General features: G+C 42.3%; 1 protein-coding gene across 1 annotated transcript; it reads right to left on the bottom strand.

Annotated features, from left to right (window-relative positions):
• Window positions 1-6: 6 nt before the first annotated feature.
• On the bottom strand, window positions 7-19,443 carry LOC5504436 (4-coumarate--CoA ligase 2). The gene is made up of 14 exons (XM_048730446.1): window positions 18,969-19,443; window positions 17,195-17,884; window positions 16,372-16,546; window positions 15,687-15,787; window positions 15,459-15,540; window positions 14,606-14,751; window positions 10,447-10,694; window positions 9,898-10,069; window positions 8,883-9,566; window positions 5,628-5,802; window positions 4,598-4,698; window positions 3,493-3,574; window positions 1,617-1,762; window positions 7-844 (listed from the first exon to the last, which is right to left on the bottom strand). The coding sequence occupies exons 1-14, from the start codon at window positions 19,071-19,073 to the stop codon at window positions 482-484; spliced, it is 3,270 nt and encodes a 1,089-aa protein (XP_048586403.1). The 5' UTR covers window positions 19,074-19,443; the 3' UTR covers window positions 7-481.
• Between the last annotated feature and the right edge of the window lie 390 nt (window positions 19,444-19,833).

Raw genomic sequence — 19,833 nt, 5'->3', positions numbered from 1 at the left:
CCATAATGCAATGTGTACATGTCATGTTTTAAATCACTGGGCATTTCTGTTGTTGTCCCACACTTTTCCGGTTGTGACGTAACACTGTTATGTTGTTATGTTGCTAGTGTGCACCAGGCAATATAAGCTTTGGTGCTATCATGTTCGGCAGAAGACGGTAGCTTTATGGGATAACCCCCTCCCCCCTCGTGTCCGTGTACACATTTGCCTTGTTCGAGTTTTACTCCCTATTACTAGTATACTTGGTTTCAATGGTTTGAGAGAAAAGGTTCTTAAAAATAACAGGCGCATACTTGCCCCTTTCCTTGATTATAGCGTTTCTCGCTTATACTAACATTTACAAGATTTACTACCACGTGTGCATCACGTGACTGGTGGCTATACGGCACGTGGGTCTAGAGATGGCATCTCAATAAAGTGCTCTGATCATAAAGAACTTGCCACGTGCATGTCGATGATTTCCCACATGCGTATCACGTGATCAGATAATGACACAGCACACAGACCTAGACATGATGTTTCTGTTGACGTCATGGGATGTTACTTTAAAGTTGGGAGTGTTCTTTTTTGTTTTTATCAGTTTCGCCTTCAGCTCCCGCCTCAGAATCTTACCACTAACTGAGCGAGGCATAGAATCAATAAATTCTACCCCTCCCCTAAGCTTTTTGTAAGGCGCTACTCTCTCTTCCACAAACTGCATGACATCTTGTTCAGTTAAAGAACCATCGCTGACCACATATGCTCGCGGGAGCTCACCAGCCTCGTCATCCGGGACACCTATTACTGCAGCATCGGTGATTGACGGGTGCAACACTAAAATGGCCTCAAGCTCGGCCGGGGGCACCTGAAACGATGTCACGAAGTTAAGGAAGAAATAGGGTGGTTACAATAATACCCTTGATTAATGCCATTGACTACCATGGACTGCAAGGGGGGGGGGGGGGGGCACAATACAGAAATACTAAGAAATATCAGGGGAGCACAGCCACGCCCATACTGGTCATTCCCTTATGATGTTTGAAATATGGGGGGGGGGGGGGGGGATACATGCCCCTAGTGCTCCACCCCCTGGTACTGCCATGGACGGCCATAGAGTGCCATGTTTTTACAAGTGGCATCCAGTACAGGGTGCTTCCACCGTGTATAGACAAAGTGATGAGCAATATCGCCTACTAATATCGTGACAGTACATCACGGTGCCACACCCCCGAGAGCTGCCTATGCTGAATACATAATTCGTGTTGGCACAGATATCTGAATATTCGTGACAACATTGAATAATAACCCAGTAAAACTGCAATGCTTTCATATAATCTTAGCAACCCTAAGATGATATTGCTAATTGTTAAAAATCTAATTGAAGACTCTCAATCATAGTTTAAAAAGCGCTAAAGAAGATCGAGTTCGCAGACGTTTCGATGCTACTCGTGTGTTTAAATATCGGAATTACCTTCTAAAAGCAACGTTTAATTCTTTATTTACCAAATTCAATGTCGCATTGCTTCCTCAAATCAGCCGATTGAAATGGGTGCTTTTTCACACTTCGTACTTTGCTAGGATGGAAAAAAGGCGGCTGAAATAGGCTGTTTAAGCGCTGTGTGTCTACAAAGACTTACCTGGTATCCCTTGTATTTGATCAGCTCCTTGAGCCGATCTACGATGTAAAAGTTTTCATCGATGTCAAAGTGACCGAGATCACCGGTATGTAGCCAGCCGTCAGCGTCGATAATCTGCGATGTTGAGTCAGGGTCATTCAAATACCCTTGGGGAGATAAGTGATTGAAGAGTTTGAGCAAAGACGTTACAAGGCGACACCAATACCATGCAACATAAGCATCGTACGAGGCAGCACAACGGCAAAACAAATACCGGATGAGGCAGCACAAGCAAGGTACAATGCAAAACAAGTATCGTACAACGCAACACAAGTATCGTAAAAGACAACACAAGTATCGGACAAGGCAAACAAGTATCGTAAGAGGCAACACAAGTATCGTACGAGGCAACACAAGTATCGTACAAGGCAACACAAGTATCGTAACAGACAACACAAGTATCGGACAAGGCAAACAAGTATTGTAAGAGGCAACACAAGTATCGTACGAGGCAACACAAGTATCGTACAAGGCATTACAAGTATCGTAAAAGACAACACAAGTATCGTACAACGCGACACAAGTATCGTACAAGGCAACACAAGTATCGTTAAAGACAACACAAGTATCGTACGAGGCAACACAAATATTGTACAAGGCAACACAAGTATCGTACAAGGCAACACAAGTATCGTTAAAGACAACACAAGTATCGTACAACGCAACACAAGTATCGTAAAAGACAACACAAGTATCGTACGAGGCAACACAAATATTGAACAAGGCAACACAAGTATCGTACAACGCAACACAAGTATCGTACGAGGCAACACAAGTATCGTACAAGGCAACACAAGTATCGTAAAAGACAACACAAGTATCGTACAACGCGACACAAGTATCGTACAAGGCAACACAAGTATCGTTAAAGACAACACAAGTACCGTACAACGCAACACAAGTATCGTAAAAGACAACACAAGTATCGTACGAGGCAACACAAATATTGTACAAGGCAACACAAGTATCGTACAACGCAACACAAGTATCGTACAACGCAACACAAGTATCGTAAAAGACAACACAAGTATCGTACAACGCGACACAAGTATCGTACAAGGCAACACAAGTATCGTTAAAGACAACACAAGTATCGTACAACGCAACACAAGTATCCTAAAAGACAACACAAGTATCTTACGAGGCAACACAAATATCGTACAAGGCAACACAAGTATCGTACAACGCAACACGAATATCGTACGAGGCAACACAAGTATCGTACAAGGCAACACAAGTATCGTACAAGGCAACACAAGTATCGTACAAGGCAACACAAGTATCGTTAAAGACAACACAAGTATCGTACAACGCAACACAAGTATCCTAAAAGACAACACAAGTATCTTACGAGGCAACACAAATATCGTACAAGGCAACACAAGTATCGTACAACGCAACACGAGTATCGTACGAGGCAACACAAGTATCGTACAAGGCAACACAAGTATCGTACGAGGCAACACAAGTATCGTACAATAACAACACAGTACAAAACAAGTATTGTACAACGCGACACAAGTATCCTAAAAGACAACACAAGTATCGTACAAGGCAACACAAATATCGTACAAGGCAACACAAGTATCGTTAAAGACAACACAAGTATCGTACAACGCAACACAAGTATCGTAAAAGACAACACAAGTATCGTACAAGGCAACACAAGTATCGTACGAGGCAACACAAGTATCGTACAATAACAACACAGTACAAAACAAGTATTGTACAATGAGGCAACAAGCAATACAAAAATACAAACAGAACACAAGGGCGAAAATCGTCGAAAATGTCAAATATCGGTTCCGTTATGATGGGTAATTTCAGAGTTGTTCACCTTTCATAACAGACGGTCCACGAACACAGATTTCGCCGTCCACCCCAGGGCCGAGTGACTTGCCGCTCTCTATATCCACGATCTGTGGACAACAAGTGCCTCATGGAGTGGATACATTCTTGTTGTCACTCGGGAGGTTAAGGGGGGAGGGGAGGGGGGTAAGTTGTATGAAGCCCCATGGAGTTCAGGCAGGTAAACCAATTTATCCGCTCATACTACTACTACTATTCCAACAACCAACAATTGTCAACCTAAACCCCTTTTAGGCTTCCTTCACTCAGAATTGTTGCTTTTTGAGTGGTTAAGGCCATGCTGAGAGCTAGCGTGGTTGGAAACCATTTGGCGCCGTCCACTAGGGGCACGTGCCCCCCCCCCCCCCCAATCATGTGAGGCCTGTTACGGCTATGCCTTAGCCTGTGCCTCAACCCTATTGCCTACTATGACCACAACACTCCATCTTCGCGGAGCAATACGGTACCTTACACTGACGCGTAGTATGACCACAACACTCCATCTTCGCGGAGCAATACGGTACCTTACACTGACGCGTAGTATGACCACAACACTCCATCTTCGCGGAGCAATACGGTACCTTACACTGACGCGTAGTATGACCACAACACTCCATCTTCGCGGCGCAATACGGTACCTTACACTGACGCGTAGTATGACCACAACACTCCATCTTCGCGGCGCAATACGTTACCTTACACTAACGCGTAGTATGACCACAACACTCCATCTTCGCGGCGCAATACGGTACCTTACACTGACGCGTACTATGACCACAACACTCCATCTTCGCGGCGCAATACGGTACCTTACACTGACGCGTAGTATGACCACAACACTCCATCTTCGCGGCGCAATACGTTACCTTACACTAACGCGTAGTATGACCACAACACTCCATCTTCGCGGCGCAATACGGTAACTTACACTGACGCGTACTATGACAACAACACTCCATCTTCGTGGCGCAATACGCTACCTTACACTGACGCGTACTATGACCACAACACTCCATCTTCGCGGCGCAATACGGTACCTTACACTGATGCGTACTATGGCCACAACACTTCATCTTCGCGGCGCAATACGGTACCTTACACTGAAGGTTCGGAAGAAGCTGACCCACTGTTCCATGCCTTGTGTTGTTAATTGTCGTAAAATGGGAAACTGGGCTCAATTCTGTCATTCCATAGCCTAGAACCAGACAAAATCAGACCTTACTCCGATCTTGATTATTCTGAGAACTATCGCCAGCGATTCCGGAAATGCTAAACCAAGGGTGCTTCTCACTTACGTTAATCAAGTTTGGATGTCAATGGATGTTTTATATTCTCTGGTCTACGTAAAACAGTGAGATGGTTTGGTTTGTGTAGGAAAATAAAACGGTTAAAGTCTTTTGACTGACGGAAGCTAAAATGCGGGAGAGTTCTCAGATAACTCAAAATCGCAATAAAAATGACACAAAAGTATGGACGACAAGCGTGTCTGCAGGTTTTGTGGTCTTTCCTTGTGCGACCGTATGTTACTGTCAGGATACTTGATGTTAAATTGCTGCGAACATGCCCAGGGTAAGGTCCGTCATCGTGCAGTTTATGTGATGGTCCCCCGTGAAAGTAGAGCATGTTCATGTTTGCTTTTGTTCACCGGGGCCATTTCACGTGATCGCGTCCCATCACCTTATCCGGCGATCATTTTGATTTAGTTGTATCCCGTGATCGTGTTGGACAAGTACGAGTATCGACGATCGGTAGAACACGGTAAGTAAGATGTCAGGCGTCCTTATACTGTTCTATTCAAACCATGCCCGCGTCGCGTGATCGTGTACCGTGACCATGACCGTTTCGTTTGATCTTGTACTTCGTCTAACACGCGAGAGTTAGAAAGAGTTAAAGAAAGTACTCGGTCTTACTTGTGGCAATCGTGAACCGTGTATTTGAACCGTGCTCGTGTTTCGAGATCATGTTTTAAAATCGTGTTGTGGAATCATGTTGCGTGATCGTGTACCTTGTCTGACGCGCGAGAGTACCGGAAATTGGTCGTACTTGTGGAGCTCGTGAGCCGTGTTCGTGTTGCGAGATTATGTATCGTGATCGTGTTGCGTATTGTGTTGTGTGATCACGTACCTTGTCTGACACGTGAGAGTAGCGGAAATCGGTCGAAAACGGCTTGTGAGATGTCGCTGGATAGCGTGGCTGCACCGCACGTGATTTCCACCAGGCTTGTGAGTTGATACTTATCGACAAAAGGGTCCTTGGCCAGCATGGTGGCGACAGGGGGCACCAGCAGCGTGTGGCTGACCTGCACCATCAACAATAACGTGCCAATCATCATCCACCAACAAAAATAACGTGCCAATCGTTATACACCAACAACAATAACGTGCCAATATTTATACACCAACAGCAATAACGTGCCAATCATCATACACCAACAGCAATAACGTGCCAATCGTTATACACCAACAGCAATAACGTGCCAATCATCATACACCAACAGCAATAACGTGCCAATCGTTATACACCAACAGCAATAACGTGCCAATCGTTATACACCAACAGCAATAATGTGCCAATCATCATACACCAACAGCAATAACGTGCCAATCGTTATACACCAACAGCAATAACGTGCCAATCATCATACACCAATAACAATAACGTGCCAATCGTTATACACCAACAGCAATAACGTGCCAATCATCATACACCAACAGCAATAACGTGCCAATCGTTATACACCAACAACAATACCGTGCCAATCATCATACACCAATAACAATAACGTGCCAATCGTTATACACCAACAGCAATAACGTGCCAATCATCATACACCATCAACAATAACGTGCCAATCATCATCCACCAACAACAATAACGTGCCAATCATCATACACCAACAGCAATAACGTGCCAATCATCATACACCAACAACAATACCGTGCCAATCATCATACACCAACAACAATAACGTGCCAATCATCATACACCAACAACAATAACGTGCCAATCGTTATACACCAACAAAAATAACGTGCCAATCATCATACACCAACAAAAATAACGTGCCAATGATCATACACCAACAACAATAACGTGCCAATCATCATACACCAACAACAATAACGTGCCAATCATCATACACCAACAACAATAACGTGCCAATCATCATACACCAACAACAATAACGTGCCAATCGTTATACACCAACAAAAATAACGTGCCAATCATCATACACCAACAAAAATAACGTGCCAATGATCATACACCAACAACAATAACGTGCCAATCATCATACACCAACAGCAATAACGTGTCAATCATCATACACCATCAACAATAACGTGCCAATCATCATACACCAACAGCAATAACGTGCCAATCATCATACACCATCAACAATAACGTGCCAATCATCATACACCAACAACAATAACGTGCCAATCATCATACACCAACAACAATAACGTGCCAATCGTTATACACCAACAGCAATAACGTGCCAATCATCATACACCAACAGCAGTAACGTGCCAATCATCATACACCATCAACAATAACGTGCCAATCACCATACACCAACAACAATAACGTGCCAATCATCATATACCAACAACAATAACGTGCCAATCATCATACACCAACAACAATAACGTGCCAATCGTTATACACCAACAGCAATAACGTGCCAATCGTTATACACCAACAGCAATAACGTGCCAATCATCATACACCAACAGCAATAACGTGCCAATCATCATACACCAACAGCAATAACGTGCCAATCGTTATACACCAACAGCAATAACGTGCCAATCTTTATACACCAACAGCAATAACGTGCCAATCATCATACACCATCAACAATAACGTGCCAATCATCATACACCAACAGCAATAACGTGCCAATCATCATACACCAACAGCAATAACGTGCCAATCATCATACACCATCAACAATAACGTGCCAATCATCATACACCAACAGCAATAACGTGCCAATCATCATCCACCAACAACAATAACGTGCCAATCATCATACACCAACAGCAATAACGTGCCAATCATCATACACCATCAACAATAACGTGCCAATCATCATCCACCAACAACAATAACGTGCCAATCATCATACACCAACAACAATAACGTGCCAATCGTTATACACCAACAGCAATAACGTGCCAATCATCATACACCAACAACAATAACGTGCCAATCACCATACACCAACAACAATAACGTGCCAATCATCATACACCATCAACAATAACGTGCCAATCATCATACACCAACAACAATAACGTGCCAATCATCATACACCAACAACAATAACGTGCCAATCATCATACACCAACAACAATAACGTGCCAATCGTTATACACCAACAGCAATAACGTGCCAATCGTTATACACCAACAACAATAACGTCACAATCGTTATACACCAACAGCAATAACGTGCCAATCTTTATACACCAACAGCAATAACGTGCCAATCATCATACACCAACAACAATAACGTGCCAATCATCATACACCAACAACAATAACGTGCCAATCATCATACACCAACAACAATAACGTGCCAATCATCATACACCATCAACAATAACGTGCCAATCATCATACACCAACAACAATAACGTGCCAATCATCATACACCAACAACAATAACGTGCCAATCATCATACACCAACAAAAATAACGTGCCAATCATCATATACCAACAGCAATAACGTGCCAATCGTTATACACCAACAACAATAACGTGCCAATCATCATACACCAACAGCAATAACGTACCAATCGTTATACACCAACAACAATAACGTGCCAATCATCATACACCAACAGCAATAACGTGCCAATCATCATCCACCAACAACAATAACGTGCCAATCGTTATACACCAACAACAATAACGTGCCAATCGTTATACACCAACAACAATAACATGCCAATCATCATACACCAACAACAATAACGTGCCAATCATCATACACCATCAACAATAACGTGCCAATCGTTATACACCAACAACAATAAATTGCCAATCATCATACACCAATAACAATAACGTGCCAATCGTTATACACCAACAACAATAACGTGCCAATCATCATCACCAATAACAATAATGTGTCAATCTTATACACAACTGCGGTATGATAACACAGACCCTTTCTAAGCCAAATGATGATTGTATGCTTAGTAGCAGACAATGAAGGGCTTTGATGCCTTATATGACTTGGTATAGTTTACATAAATAAACTACCCTTGATCCACCCCAGTTCCTAGATCCACCATTTATGATTTACTTTTTATACGTAAGCACGTATCTCCCTGGTCTTATTGCCCCATAAGTCCATTGTTAACTCACGTTATGATCTTGTAGTGCCTGCAGGAATTTCGTCTTCTCGAATCTATCCATACACACGAGTTTTACACCCAGTCGAAGCCCAGTGAACAGCGTTGACATGCCGTAGCTATGGAAAAAAGGTAGAAACGCCAGGACCACCGAGGTCAAGTCGTACCCAAGAAAGTCGTCCGCACACATCATACTGCAGTTGGCGACCACATTACGATGCGTCAGCATCACGCCTTTTGGTAACCCTGTGGTACCGCTAGAAAATGGTATCACAGCAACGTCCTCCGCCGTATCAATGGGAACTTTACGGTGAACAGACCCGTCATTCTTTAGGAGCTTGGCAAACGACTTGCAGCCCTCGATCACGCCGTCCACAAATATCGTGTCTATACCAGCAACATTTGCGGCCTCACGTGCTCGGTGGACCAAGGCTGGGACCGTGAAGAGATATTTCGCGCACGAGAGTTTCATCTGTTTTGCTAATTCCCCCGGTGTGTAGAGTGGGTTGGCTGTGGTGACGCTACCGCCAGCTTTGAGTGTGGCGAGAAGAATGATGACGAATGATGGGACATTAGGACTGTAGATCATCATTACGTCCCCCTTGCCCAGTCCCTGACGGATCAAACCTGCTGCGCATTTTGGTACTAGGTCGAGCAGCTGAGTGTAAGTGTAGACCTGTTCTCGTTTGCAGTCAGTCTGAAACGGCGCATGCGCATTGTAGAATGTCAATTTGCGAATTAATGAGCTATGAGTGAGGACTACTTAAAGCCGCATTGTCACCAGTTTACTTCCGGCCGATTACGTAAGAATCTCCGATGATTTTTAACGGAAAACACGTTTTGAAAATATTTCAAAATATAGAAAGCAGTGTGTCTATTGGACGTTTCTTTGAGGATGTGACTGCTAATTTAGAGCGGATGGCCTGTTAAATATTTCGGATTCGAATAGATTCTTTTGTCTTTTAACGGTTGAGGTTTCCGTCGGACCTCCGGAAGTAAACTGGTGACAATGCGGCTTTAATACTTACAATAGCGGGAACGTTTCCATATTTGTAAAAAAATTCCATGACGTAATCGGGTAACGTCATTTCCGGTATCTCTACATCCGGGTATCTGCTGTTGATGACGTTGGCATCTCTTTTGTTGACTATCTCAGCGAATTGTGGTTTTCTCTCTAGCTCGCGGCGTTTCAGCTCTCGCCTAAAAACACACATACACAAACATCAAATCTTGGTTTTGAAACTTTGCACTACTGAAGACAGGGTCATTATCACACAGAGCAACAGAAAAAGAACTGAAGTAGATTTCGTGTAAATGAACAGATCTTGGATTTGAAAATTTCAGCTCTTTACATTTCAATTTTTTAGCCTTTGGCGAGTAACGGACAAAGAAAAAGGAAGTTCTTCATTTTTCTTAATATTTTCTTTTATTTGGTAGTTTGACTCAAGAGGAGGGAGGGTGTTAAACTATCTAAAGGCGGGCAAAGGGGACGCACACACTGCTAGTTCTCGCATTCGATATCTATAACTGCGCAGTCCTATACCCCTCCCCTCCCCAGAACATTCGAGCTACGCTACCTTAGTATCTTGCCACTTGTTGATTTAGGAATCTCGTCGGTGAACTCGACACCGCCACGAAGGCGTTTATACGGCGCCACTCTAGAGTTGACAAAGCCAGTGACATCCTCCACGGTCAGGCTCTCCTTCTTTCTGACGACGAAGGCTTTAGGTAGTTCTCCAGCTTCAACATCCGGGACTCCAATAACAGCCACGTCCTCGACATCAGGATGAGACAACAGTAATGCTTCAAGCTCTGCCGGAGGGACCTGGGACGGAGAGATATAAAATGCTTTCCATACTCATAGTATTCCTTATATTGACGGACTTTTTAAGTATCACAACTCTACCCCTCTGTCGTTACAGAATTTACTTGAAAACCCTTTATTTGATAAGTTCTTTCAGTCTTTCTGTGATGTATCCAAACCGGTCGTGAATGGCACTTACTTGAAATCCCTTGTACTTGATAAGTTCTTTCAGTCTATCTGTGATGTACCCAAACCGGTCGTGAATGGCACTTACTTGAAATCCCTTGTACTTGATAAGTTCTTTCAGTCTGTCTGTGATGTATTCAAACCGGTCGTGAATGGCACTTACTTGAAATCCCTTGTACTTGATAAGTTCTTTCAGTCTATCTGTGAGGTATCCGAACCGGTCGTGAATGGCACTTACTTGAAATCCCTTGTACTTGATAAGTACTTTCAGTCTATCTGTGATGTATCCAAACCGGTCGTGAATGGCACTTACTTGAAATCCCTTGTACTTGATAAGTTCTTTCAGTCTATCAGTGATGTATCCAAACCGGTCGTGAATGGCACTTACTTGAAATCCCTTGAAATTGATAAGTTCTTTCAGTCTATCAGTGATGTATCCAAACCGGTCGTGAATGGCACTTACTTGAAATCCCTTGTACTTAATAAGTTCTTTCAGTCTATCAGTGATGTATCCAAACCGGTCGTGAATGGCACTTACTTGAAATCCCTTGTACTTAATAAGTTCTTTCAGTCTATCAGTGATGTATCCAAACCGGTCGTGAATGGCACTTACTTGAAATCCCTTGAAATTGATAAGTTCTTTCAGTCTATCAGTGATGTATCCAAACCGGTCGTGAATGGCACTTACTTGAAATCCCTTGTACTTAATAAGTTCTTTCAGTCTATCAGTGATGTATCCAAACCGGTCGTGAATGGCACTTACTTGAAATCCCTTGTACTTGATAAGTTCTTTCAGTCTGTCTGTGATGTATCCAAAACGGTCGTGAATGGCACTTACTTGAAATCCCTTGTACTTGATAAGTTCTTTCAGTCTGTCTGTGATGTATCCAAACCGGTCGTGAATGGCACTTACTTGAAATCCCTTGTACTTGATAAGTTCTTTCAGTCTATCAGTGATGTATCCAAACCGGTCGTGAATGGCACTTACTTGAAATCCCTTGTACTTGATAAGTTCTTTCAGTCTATCAGTGATGTATCCAAACCGGTCGTGAATGGCACTTACTTGAAATCCCTTGTACTTGATAAGTTCTTTCAGTCTATCTGTGATGTATCCAAACCGGTCGTGAATGGTACTTACTTGAAATCCCTTGTACTTGATAAGTTCTTTCAGTCTGTCGCCCCATGTAAGGTAATCCAAGAGGCTTCCGGATTCTGGATTCCAGGCTCTGGATTCCGGATTCCGACCCTTGGATTCCGGATTCCAGGCACAACTTATATTCCGGATTCCAACAAAATATTAATGACATTCTATGAAAATCATGCAAAACTCTCGACATAGCAATGAACAGAAAACATTAGGGTATCGAAGCGTAATGCTAAAAAGGGACAACTATAGTGAAAAGAAACCATTTGTTTACCATTACATCACTAAGATATGCATTATACCACTAAGTTATGCATTATACTACTAAAATATGTATTATACCACCAAAATGCATTACACCACTAAGATATGCATTACAACACTAAAATATGCATTATATCACTGAAATATGCATTATATCACTAAGATATGCATTATATCACTAAAATATGCATTATATCACTAAAATATGCATTATATCACTGAAATATGCATTACACCACTAAGATATGCATTATATCACTAAAATATGCATTATATCACTAAAATATGCATTATATCACTGAAATATGCATTATATCACTAAAATATGCATTATATCACTAAAATATGCATTATATCACTAAAATATGCATTATATCACTGAAATATGCATTACACCACTAAGATATGCATTATATCACTAAAATATGCATTATATCACTAAAATATGTATTATATCACTGAAATATGCATTATACCACTAAAATATGCATTACATCACTAAGATATGCATTATACCACTAAGATATGAATTATACTACTAAAATATGTATTATACCACCAAAATGCATTACACCACTAAGATATACATTACAACACTAAAATACGCATTATATCACTAAAATATGCATTATATCACTAAAATATGCATTATATCACTAAAATATGCATTATATCACTAAGATATGTATCCCACTAAAATGCATTATACATGCATTTATAACACTAAAATATGATTTATACTACTAAAATATGCGTCACTGGCGTCACTGTTTTCTTTACGTCTTGCAACGTTTTTCAAAGAGCAAAGGCATTTGGTTGACGTCCAAATTCGAAACCGAGATTTCACGGGGTTACACCCTGCTCAGCCACACGCGGTCGCCAGGAAAAAAAAACTTTGCAAAACGGATTCATGGCTTCCGTGACGCGACGCACAATATTTGGGCCGCTTGCATGGTATATTTGGTAGGAATTCAAGTTGACACATTGTAAATCCTTTCATTCGTAATGCATGCGTTCGCGTTAATGTATCGATAATCAGAAAGATATCATAAAAGGGTTGCTCAAACTCGGGTCTCGGAAATAAAACAATTGATATGGATTAACGTCTGAGTGCAAACTCACTCGCTCTTTTGACGAAAAGTTTCACAGGCACTGAAGGATTATTTCCAATTTAGTAATAGGCGATTCCAGCTATAACTGCATATTTTCAATCAGAAATGCCGAGGACGCTACCACAGCTACCAGAACCAGAATGCAACGCGCACGTTTTTACAGTTTGCTCGACGAATCTACCACAACTACCGTCATGCCGCGCGCGTGCGTTTTAGCTGGAATGGTCTATTCAAAGACGAACAAAACCGAGTTTTGGGTGACGTGTGCACGTGAGAATGGCTATACTCTGTGCAATACACGCCTTCTATCTCATAGAGCGGATTTCGGATGAGTGTAAAAAGTAAAAGTAAGTCAGGCTTCCGTTCTGTTAGCGTTTCTATTGGTTTAGGGTATAGTGTTTTGAATTTTAGCCAATGAAATTGCAAACTAAATCAAAACGCCAGTACTTACGTCAAAGCTAAACGCAAATTTGACTTTCTTCGCCTCCTGATTTGTTTGTTGTTGAATGGCTTCCATTCCCGATTGGCTAAATTTTCGACATTAATATGAAATTCGCTCATTCTAACAAGAACGGGAGATCAGGCTAAAATGCGTATATCTCCCGCAAAATGCATAATGTTAGAAGGGAGTCCTATTTTATAAGCTTATGGCTTCTCTGGATATCCTTGCCTACTCAATTTTATGAATTGTAACTCTAATAAGAAAAATACTGTGAGTCTTAACTGGAGAACTTGTTTTGTACTCTTACTAGTGTTCTTAAGAATAAAAGAATTCTGCCAATTGAAGCTAATTAGACCGGAAAAAGTTGTACAATGATCGACAATGATTTTTCAATCAATTATGCTAAACACTAACCAGACACACCCCATCATTAGAAATGCAAATAAAGGCAAGGGCTTGAGGAACATCGTGGCACTTTACTCGGCTACTCAATCTTCATCTTCGCTTGTGTGGTCATTGTGGGATTTTTTAAAGTCATTAATTTGAATGAAAAGTATGGATTCTGGATTCCAAACTGTGGATTCCGGATTCCAATCTCTGGATTCCGGATTCCAAGGGCCCTAAAAACCTGGATTACGGATTCTGGATTACCTTACATGGGGCGAAGTCTGTCTGTGATGTATCCAAACTGGTCGTGAATGGCACTTACTTGAAATCCCTTGTACTTGATAAGTTCTATCAGTCTATCTGTGATGTATCCGAACCGGTCGTGAAGGGCACTTACTTGAAAACCCTTGTACTTGATAAGTTCTTTCAGCCTGTCTGTGATGTAAAAGAAGTCCCCTTGGTCGCAGTGACCGATATCTCCCGTGTGAAGCCAGCCCTCGCTGTCAAGCGTTCGTGCAGTCGCCTCGGGATTTTTCAGGTAGCCTGAAGACATGTTACGTGACGTGTGGTGTTACACAGGACGTGATAAATGTCGCGACAGATGGTGTGATTCATTGTGTGACACATTGCGTTACACAGGGTGATACACGACGTTACACATAGCACGCCATGGATAAAATGGTGCGCCACATAGCAAAACTTGATGATGACATTTAGCAGGCCCGTACCCAGGATTTTTCTTGGGGGGGAAGTGCGAAATCCGAAAAAGTGGACCTAATTTTTCCGGGGGGGGGGGGGGGGGGGGGGGAGGGAGGAGGGAGGGAGTTCTCTGATAAAAATTTAACCACCTCCGAAAGAACAAAAAGGGATTTTTTATGCCTTTGCAGTATGTACACGGGAGGTTTATGTAGGATTTGGTTACATACCAGAGTGATCTAGCTTATGATTTTGTGTTTTGTCTACAAATAGCACGTCTATTGAGAACCAAAAGTAGACTTTTGGCCGTTGTAGACCCCCCTGGGTACGGGCCTGTTTAGTCAGAATTGGAGATCATTTTGTTCAGTAGAATGACGGAGGGGAGGTAGGAGAGCAAAGCAAAAATCTCTGGGAAGGGACATTGATGATACGGAAAAAGAAACAACAAAATAAAAAGCAAAGGGAAGGCTGAGTGAAAATAGAAAAATGTGACCCCAAATGACCCTCATTCCTACTTCGGCCCTGATCAAGGAATGGTTTGATATGCGTTATACCTTTCATGACAGTGGGCCCTCTAATACAAATTTCTCCCTCTTTGCCTTGCTCCACTTCTTCTCCAGATGACAAATCGATAATCTGCAGACAAGCAAAGATACATGAGTCTTGGTGCATCATGGTTTCATCATGGCATCATCATGGTTTCATTGGTCCGCGAAAAAAGCAATCCCAGGGGAGTGTGCCTGTTGCATTTTTATTTTACATATTTAGTAGCAGTTCCCTACCTTACATTCCAAATTAGGAAGAAGCACGCCCACGGACTTCGGGTTGTAAGTGTCCAGCGGTACAACATGTGAAACTGGACTTAGCTCAGTCATACCGTAACCTAAGAAAAGAAAAGAAAACAAATAAGAATGAGACAGGCCCGTAGCATCCGCCCCTCAGTTAACACTGAAAGGTCGACTCTAAGTAGTAGTTCCAGGTAGGACGAACTTCCTAAGAGAAAATGGTCCGCTTTATGGGTAAAAAAAAACCCTTCATAAATCCTGGCTACGGGCCTGTGAGATGATGCCAAAACAGCAAAGTTGTAGCGTTTTTAGAATTCATTGAATAGCAACAGAAATGTTCGAGTAGAGCACCTAGAACAACCAATTTATATTAAATTTTTACACTTGTTAAAGCGGCACTAGTCGCTCAATAGTTTACTTCCGGAGGGCCGACGGAAACCTCAACCGACATAGACAACGAATCTATTAGAATCCAGGCCATCCGCTCTAAATTATTAGTCACTTCCTCTAAGAATCTTCCTATAGACAAACTCATTTTACAATTGAAACATTTTTCGCGTTTTCCGTTAAAAACAATCGGAAATTGTTACGTAATCAACCGGAAGTAATTACTGACATTGCCGCTTAAACTATACTGTCTCTGCATCGATGACGACCTAATCAGAAGGGAATAGTTCCATACCTTGTCGTAAATATTTGAGATTACTGAGTCTATCTTTAACTGATTGCATGAGCTCCTCCCCCATGCCAGCGGCGCCTACTGTGATGTCAATCAAGCTCGAGAGGTCGTATTGGTCGACCATCTCGTGCTTAGCTAGGAAGATCATTATAGGGGGCACCAAGGCAGCATGGGTAATCTAGGGAATTAATGATATCAATAATAGGTATGAGAGATAGGAGAGGTGTGAGAAAAAGAAAAAGAAGAAGGTGAAGCAGACAAAGAACAAGTAGAAAAAAAGAATAGCAAAGGAAGAAAAAAGGAAAGAAGGAAGAAGGACAAGGAAGAAGAGACTCAGAAGAAAACGGAGAAAAGGGAAATGAAAAAAAGGGAAAAACAAAGAAAAGCAAAAAGATATGGGAAAAAGAAAACAAACAAGTGGAATAAAAAGGAGAAGTGATGGTTCTGATAATGATTAATCACTAATGTGAAGAAAATATAAACTAACAATTAAACCTCGATATAAGGGTAAGGCAAGGGGACAAAAACAATAGCATAATCATATCGAAAAAATGTCAAATGCTTACTCTTGGGACCAAAAATCGTGATTTTTCTCACGAGATCATCGTTATATTGAATATCGCTATGTGCCATTTTGACGAGTCCTAATAAGGACGAAACAGCTGTCCATGGTTGCCGAACTGCACGGGTAATAGACTGTGCTAGCGTCCCGTCTTGGCCCGACTGGTGCCAATGTGTGTATGCTAGTGTGCTTTTAAAGTCCACATTTTGCTATATGCAGGAAAACAATCGCTATATCCAGGTTATAATGTATTAAGCTAGGCACCTTCTCATTCTGAATAGTCTTGAGGAAAGCCTCCTGGTCAAACCGTTGAATGCACACCACCCTACCCCCCACAAGAAGGACATTGGCAAGGTTGACCATCAGGCCGTAGCTATGGTAGAAAGGAAGCAGCGCCAGCACGTGACTGTCACGTGAGTAATGCGTGAAGCTCTCCCCCATCACGATACACGAGTCCGCGATCAGGTTATAATGGGTCAGCTGGACTCCCTTTGGTAACCCTGTGGTGCCACTTGAGTATGGCAATGCGGCGATGTCTTCTCGTGGTTTGATTGACAGGTCTGTAGGTAGACATGTCCCGTCATCCTCTAGGAGCTCTGACAAAGAGGCGCACCCCTCTGCTTCACCGACTACGTAAACATTTGCCACGCCTGCTTCTTTCGCACCCTCCATCGCACGGGGTATGCAGGGGGGTACTGTGAGGAGCCAGGAAGCTTGCGAATGCACTAACTGGTGTGCGACTTCGCGCCCTGTGTACAGCGGATTCATCGATGTGACGATACCCCCTATTAGGATGGCTGCAAAGTAAGCGATGGCGAACTCCGGGATGTTGGGACACATTATGGCAAGCACTTCTCCTTGTTTGAAGCCTTTGCGTGTAAGTGCGGAAGCCATCTTGTGGATTAAATCCTTCAGCTCAGGGTAGGTATATGACTGGCCGCTCTGTGGATCCACCTGGGGAAGTGATGCATATACCGGTGTAATCAGTATTTCGTAAATACAAAGGAACACGATAACACCAGGTTTAAGACTTCGCGCGCAAGCAAGTCATTTTGTCAACTTTTAACTCTCCGCGCGAAAGTAAGTGCGGAAGTCAGTGAACCCCACTGAGTTTAAGTATATGACCAACTGAGGGTCCACCGGAAGGAAGATAAAAATTACAGTCCTATCGGGAGTTTTCGAGAGTCAACAGCACATGAATGTGTGGACCGGGCGAAGAGTAAAATAAGGAGCACTACTTGTGAACCGGGTAAACGCACGAATTACGTACTCTCAAATGCGAAACACAAGTGTGAATCGAAGAAACGTATTGTAGTTACTCAAGTATACAGCTAAGTGAAGCGTACCGTGATTGTAAATCGGGCAAAGCAACGGGTGTAAGCATAATTACCTATAATTGGGTCATCACAACTAGCACCGATTATTATCACCAATTTGTCTTATAAACGTTTTTTATCAATAGCAGACCGATTATCATACAGGTTGATACTTTACCACTTTTATCAATATAATACTTGTGTACGTCCCGCAAGGCAATTAGCGCTTGCCACCTAAAGCGCGCAATTCTATAAATAAATTGTCTTTGACAATTTATCTAATATTTCCATGGAAACAATGAAACAAATTTATTCCATAGAATGGAGTACAGTGTGATACATATATCAACTAGCTCGCTAGATTCGTAATGCTCTTGTCCTATCTCCCTCTTGTCCTACTAATGACCCTTATCAACGGGATATATATTATAACGTACAGTACAACTCCTACGATAACAACGATTTCAGGATAAGTTTCGATGTCCTGGCAGAGAAAATTACACTATAAAACGCATGCAAAGTACCTTGATTTAACGGTTGCCTGATCTTTTGATCTATGTATTTTATTCGAATATATTTTTCTAGATTTGGTCAGTCTTACTTTGAAGGTTTCTCGTAAAATTGAGTTCCATGCTGCTGTTATACAAGAATCATCACCAGCTAGACACATAGCGAACCGAGCAATGCCTAGTGTTACAAAAAATGGGACCCGTCGTACTTACGATAGCTGTCCTGTCGCCGTGAACACCAAACCCCTTCATGATGTACTCCGCCCATGAGACGTCCTCAGGGATGCTTACTGCCGGCCATTTACTTCTCATAGGCATTTTACAACTTCTAGATGTGCGATCGCCGGCTTTAACTCAATTCCACTGATCGTAGAATTTGCGTGCCTTTGTCTTGTGTTAAGTCAAGCATGATATCATGCGTATCATTTCATTGTTGGTAAACATGGATCAGAATAGTTTGTTTTCTGAAGCCGCGACGTTTCTATAGACAAAGTCAAGTTTTTGGAATCTAGCGGAAAACGCTTTCGGAGTTCTCTTACTTTAAAAGTGTGCGGACTCAATAAATACCTCATCGGTGGTTTCTTTTATAATCTCTAATTAATTGCATTAAACAGTAGTACGGTCTGGTCTAATTGACGACTAATCTCCCCGGTCTAAAACGTGCTTAAGTCTAGGACCTTGACCCGCCTTCGAGCTGAAATTAAAGAAAAAAGAAAGAATGGGGGACGAAATCCACGATTATACCCCCCCCCCCCCCCCCCCCCGGTTGCCCCCAGCCTTATCTGAAAGAGCCTTTCAGTATGAAATATTTTGTTGTGTTGATTGGGCACTCTTGACGCAGAGCTGTCACGCAACGGTCCGGCGCGTGGTATCACGGTAAAAGCATAATATTCTTTTATAAGAGATAACCCACTTTTTGGCCGTCAAGGGGGGGGGGGGGGGGGTGCGCGCACCCCCTGTGTACGCGCATGACAGTTGTGTACAGAGTCACGCTACATGTGTACTGTTACGTAATTAATTTTTTCTACTACAAATGGGTACTCCGTTATTCAATAGGCATTTGCCGTAACGTAACAGT

This window comes from Nematostella vectensis, chromosome 7 (assembly GCF_932526225.1).
Source record: "Nematostella vectensis chromosome 7, jaNemVect1.1, whole genome shotgun sequence".
NCBI lineage: Eukaryota > Metazoa > Cnidaria > Anthozoa > Actiniaria > Edwardsiidae > Nematostella > Nematostella vectensis.
The sequence above is the reverse complement of the archived record's forward strand: the minus strand, read 5'-3'. Positions and strand labels throughout refer to the sequence as shown.